A 5,592-nucleotide genomic window follows, 5' to 3' on the forward strand; every position below is an offset into this window, starting at 1 on the left:
TGACACATGAATGGATGGATGGATGGATGGATGGATGGATGGATGGATGAATGGATGGATGGATGGATTGTACTAAGAGCTGTTAAGAGCTCCCAATAAAATGATTTATTTGAAAATAAAAACAGAATGATTGTATATGTATAAAGTTTCTTCAACAGAAGAATGATAAAATTTTTTAAAATAAATTTTTTGAACAATGCTAGTAACAACAGACATTATGCTATGCCAAGAAATCATTTTAGTTCATTACTCTAATATGAGACAGTAAGGTCAAACATGTAAATATAGTAATCCTAACACTTATTACACGGTGGCAGCAGCAACAGAAAGGAAAAATCCCGGAGGAGGGGGAAAAATGAGGAACTGATATCAAGGGCTCAAGTAGAAAGAAAATGCTTTGAAAATGATGATGGCAGCATATGGGCAAATGTGATTGACACAATGGATGAATGCATGGATTGTGATAAGAGATGTAACAGCCTCCAATAAAATTATTTAATAAAAAATTTTTAAAAAGGGAAAAATCCCTCCTGAGACAAACATGTCACTAACTTCTGGGCATTTACAATGCAAGAACAATAAATGACAGTATTATAAAGTCATAAATCTAATAGATATAACAATGCTATAAAGCAAGAATTTAAGAGAAAAATTAAGTAGCAAAGATAATGAGTTTGTCTCAAATACAGTGTATATTTCAGACACAGAAGATCTTGGTGGACAATCCTGGAATTAACTGGAAATAAAAGGATTAGGACTCATGAAAATGATCTAGCCTAGAAAAAGAACAGTAATAACAAAATTGAGTTTTATATAATTTACTAGTTTAGGTCAAAGTAACATAGCAAAGCCTAATTATCAAAAACAAATAAAAAAGACCCTAAGTCATACAAGGTCAAACATATTTGTTTCAAGGAACACACTGTTTCTTACCTACTATTTTCCACAGCCTTCATAGCATATTCCACTTGAAAAACTCTTCCATCAGGTGAGAATGTAGAGGCTGATAGGTCATACTAAGGTGAAAAGCAAAAAAAAAAAAGCTTATAGTAATGCAGTAATACCTACATAATTCCTTCCCACTTAATGGCTAAAGATCAGGAGTGTCATGTCCTAGAAAATACTCTTGTTTTGAAGAAGAGGGAGCACATCAGAGCAGCAAAAGCAACTAAGCAAAGGTCACACGTCTTCAACTTCTCCTAGTTATGTCTTAGAACCACAGAATGAGAAGCTTAAAAAATTTTTTTTTTAAAGAAGCTCAACAAATGTATAGTGATGGTACAAATAATAACTGACGACACAGGGAATCCAGGTCAGATAACTCCGTCAGGAACAGAAATGGGAGTAGGGGAAAGGTGTGGGGAGGAAGCTGGTACCAATCACAATGACTGATGCATAACACACACCCCACTCCAGGGGATGAACAACAGAAATGTGGGTGGAGACAGTAGTTGGTATAAGATATGAAAACTATAATAATTTATAATTTATCAAGAGTGTCACCCGGGGGAGAGGGGGAAAAGAAGAGCTGATAGAAAGGGCTCAAATAGAAAGTTAATGATGATGGTAACATGTGTACAAATATGCTTGATACAATTATAAGAGTTGTAAGAGCCCCCAATAATATGATTTTTTTAAATTATAGTGATACTCCAACACTAACTGGACAAATAATTTCCTATTTATCAAACATTAAATAAGAATCTCCCTAATAAAACTATTAAAAAAAAAGAAAAAAAAGGAATCTATTAAACGAAGAAAGATGAAGCTTCCCACTTCCTTAAGAGTTACAACCTAGGAAATCAACAAAGGCAGTTCTCCCCTGTCACATATGGTCATTATGAATCAGGATCAACTGGAGGGCAGTAAGTTTGGTCATAGGAAGCTATTAATAAAAAATACCAAAATATACAGCTATTAATACTCAACATATCCCTATCTAGGTCTGTACACCGCCAAAAGCCATGTTTATATCTCTCTAATCTTTACCCAAGGTGCGTTGGTGGTGTAACAGGTTATGCCTGAGCTAACTGCAAGGTCATCAGTTTGAAACCACCAGCTGCTCTCCAGTAGAAAGATGAGACTGAGGAGCTGATCCCAAGGGCCCCAGTAGAAAATTTTGGAAATGTTGATGGCAACATATGGTACAAGTGTGTTTAATACAATTCAATGATGGATTGTCCTAAGATTTGTAAGAGCCCCAAATTAAAATGACTAATTAAAAAAAAGAAAGATGATGTTTTCTACTTCCATAAAGATTTATACTCTCAGAAAACCACCTCTGTGGTTCTACTTCTACTCTGTCCTATAAGGTCAGTATGAGTCAGAATCCACTGATTGGCAGTAAGAACTCTTCCTGAAATAATCTGAGCTCTTCCATTTAAATCATGTCAAAAAGACAGTCTAACAATCTTCAAATCGTGCTTTAATCATTTAGATAGAGCACAAAATCAGGGCTGTAGGGTGGCTGGAGTAAGGTTGGTTTCCCAATGAAATTCTCAAAGGAAGCTCCTTTGCTAGTCCAATGGAACAAGTTCCTTGCCCCAACTTTCCTGGCCTTTTCAATTTTCTTTCAACTTCTTCATAATAATCCTGCATGATCTCCTGGATCCTTTAAGAAAATCTACCAAGATGACTCCTTTGGAATACCAAAAGACAGTCACCTAACATTCTGATCTGACCTCTCTGCTTCGAATTTAATTGGCCCAGCAGATTCACTTGGAAGCCACTCTTTTGATTGGACCTTTTATTTGAAGGCACCTGCCAAATCTAAGACAAGTGTATTACTGAGAAGTTGCCTGCAGTCACCAACTGATCAACTCACTTTATTAGGAATAAACCTGTGCAAGTATGAACTGGAATTCTAGTAGCAATAATATGTTACTTCATTACTATTAGGAAATACATGGATGACTGTTTATTCAGCAAGTCCTTACTTTTTAAATGAGGCCAGACATGGGAAGATAATAGCAGTAACCCCGAAGAGATGCTACGGTGAAAATAAAACAGGTTGATGTGATAGACACTACTATATATGGATAATTATGGAAAGCTTTGCAGGGGCCATGACATTTAGAACTAAGCCAGACTTAAATGACCAGGAATTAAGAAATGGAGGAAGGTTTCTGCCTGACACCTGGCAAAAAGATAGTAAAGTAGAGCTAGCCTAGTACAGTCAATAAATAAAAATCAGAGAATATTCTATGTCAAGAAGGTAGACTGGAGAAGGAAGTATTTATTATAGATGCAATGTGAAGTCTTTGGAGGAGTTTAAGCAGAGAGGTGATATGTTTTTAAAAACAGCACCCTAGCTTTTAGAAAATGAAGAGGGAAAAGCAGAGAGTGGGTAGCCCAGATGCTGTGGTCTAACTAGAGATCAATGGTGCCAAGTTTTAAGGGTAGTAATACCTTTGCTAATGGACTGGCTCTGAAGAAAAAATGAAGGATTAACCACAGGTTTTTTTTTCATTTAAGCAGCTAGAACTGGGCCATTGAATAAACTGAGAAGTGCCTGTTAAAGTAGAATGAAATGTACGTAGGCAAGTATACTATCTGAAGTTCTTGAGGGAAGAGAATATAGGAAATAAACTTTAAACAGTGATGCTTTCTAGTCTCAGTTCCATGATTTGTTAAAGATCATTAGCTCTACTACTGTAATGCGAAAATATCCTCGTTACATTAAAGAATATTTCGACAGGGCTTGAGAACAGCACAATCTGCGATAATGTTAAAGCATTGTCAATTGACTATCATATGCATTTATCACACACCTACTAGTCCAATAAAAGTATGGCATGACTTTAGAATCTCATAATCAAATGGATTAAGGAATTTGTAATTTACGTTGCCTATCATCAAACATCAACATTTGGGATCAATGCACACTATCAGAATCTTGTGAACAAGTTAAAATAGATTATCTTCGGTAACTTATTACCCAATACCTCTATTGCAAACAACGAATCGACATTTTAAAACAAAAATTTTATTTTCTATAAGAAGTACACAAAAGGAGTATGCAAAAGACTGCGTACAACTTCGCAAAGATAAATAGTAAGCCAAACAACCTAAAAATTAAGTTCAACTCCAAAATCCTTAACGTGTGTTTATTAAAAGTTGGAATTGGTGTGTTTGATAGTAATAACTGCACGTGATGTGATTTGTGCAGGGAAAGCAGGACAGAGTAAAAACCGAGGGAACGACGTCATCAGATTTAGCTTTTCTAATAATTTCTTATCAATTCTGCTCCGAGATTTTCCAGTGCCTCTCAAACGGAGTGGTCCATCAGTACACACAGAGAGAACGCAGAGAAGACCCAGGGAATCAGCAGGACCCTAGGCGATGTGCAGAAAAATCAGGTGTCTCTCATCTTTGGAATCGCAAGTCTGACTGCCTCAGAGGCTGTCAAGAGTCTAATTGTCCCAACGGTCCGCACCCTGTCTCAGGCCCCACGAGTTTCCACTTTCGGTTTTCCTAAGAGCCTAAAGTGACTCAGCAATCAAGTCTACCCCGTAAAGCTCACGGCTGCGCGCCAACCCTGCCGTGCCAGGCCTGAGGAGGAAGCAGCTTCAGCAGTGGCCGTCCCCTCAGGCGCAGGCCTACCCCCAGCGGAGGGGAGACCATGGTCGCCTGCAGCGGGAGCGGCCCACTGGCTGGGGGCGCCCAGCAGGAGAGTCCCGACTCCACCCCAGCCGCCACTCCAGTTCCCTTCAGCGCCAACCCTCAGCCTAGATAAATTCGCCGAAAGAGAACACACTCACCCCGGTCCCGATAGAGCTCATCGTGCTTGAAACAAGCGGCACGCCTGCGACTTAGCGACCTAAAGCGCTTCCTCCCCACGGCAGGACTGCACAAAGTAGTAACAGGCTCTCTCATTGGCTGCATTTCCAACCAACCACTGCACAGCTGATTCCCACCTCCTCCTCTCGCGTTAGCTCGGGAAACGTAGAGAATTGTGGGAAGAGGGGGGGGCGGCGAGTGTAGCTGGTGGCGCGGATGCGCAGAAGCGAGGAAGGCAGGGATTGGTGAAACTTAAATACTGTTTTTGGTATGGTCCGGGCGCCGTTCAGTCACATAGATGCTGTATTCCATTAGTTAGGAATTCATTATCTTTTACATTTTCTTTCTTACCTTAGTCCTTTTTTGAAGCAAGGAAGACTTTAAAATATATATATATATATATTTAAAGACCAGAGAAATACCAACAGCAGAAGAGAGCTAACCCTCCGCTTGGCATTCTGCTTGTGGCCCACTGTGTTGTCCACATCCCCACCACGCACTTATCCTCAGGCCCTGAGCTCAGATTGAAATTTTACAGGAACATTAATGTCCTTTCTGTGCTATACCCCCTTAGTAATTCAAGAGATTTACATTCCAATTACTCTATTTAGCACTACAGATACAAGAATGAACAAAATATACCCCCATCCCTCATGAAATTTTACAGTCAATGGGAATTACTAGGCGCTAACGGGAAAATGTGCAAAATAGTAATTTCATTTTTTAGTAAATCACGGAAGAGTGCTTTGATAAACAAGGTGCAAATTTGCTTGTTGCTAAGAAATGGTAGAATGGATAAAATTAAACTGAAAC

The 5,592-nt window shown here is 38.9% G+C and overlaps 1 protein-coding gene across 1 annotated transcript in view; it reads right to left on the reverse strand.

Annotated features, from left to right (window-relative positions):
• PSMA3 (proteasome 20S subunit alpha 3) overlaps positions 1 to 4,859 on the reverse strand; it is a 24,760-nt gene extending 19,901 nt beyond the window's left edge. Inside the window, exons 1-2 of the mRNA XM_004698614.2 lie at positions 4,761 to 4,859; positions 934 to 1,016 (exon numbers count right to left, since the gene is read on the reverse strand). Of these exons, the coding sequence (XP_004698671.1) occupies positions 934 to 1,016; positions 4,761 to 4,781 (104 nt within the window). The 5' untranslated portion in view covers positions 4,782 to 4,859. The remainder of the gene's footprint in view (positions 1 to 933; positions 1,017 to 4,760) is intronic.
• Between the last annotated feature and the right edge of the window lie 733 nt (positions 4,860 to 5,592).

The sequence above is a fragment of the Echinops telfairi genome, unplaced genomic scaffold (genome assembly GCF_000313985.2).
Source record: "Echinops telfairi isolate 266 unplaced genomic scaffold, ASM31398v2 ScPeMD7_18;HRSCAF=68, whole genome shotgun sequence".
Classification (NCBI taxonomy): Eukaryota; Metazoa; Chordata; class Mammalia; order Afrosoricida; family Tenrecidae; genus Echinops; species Echinops telfairi.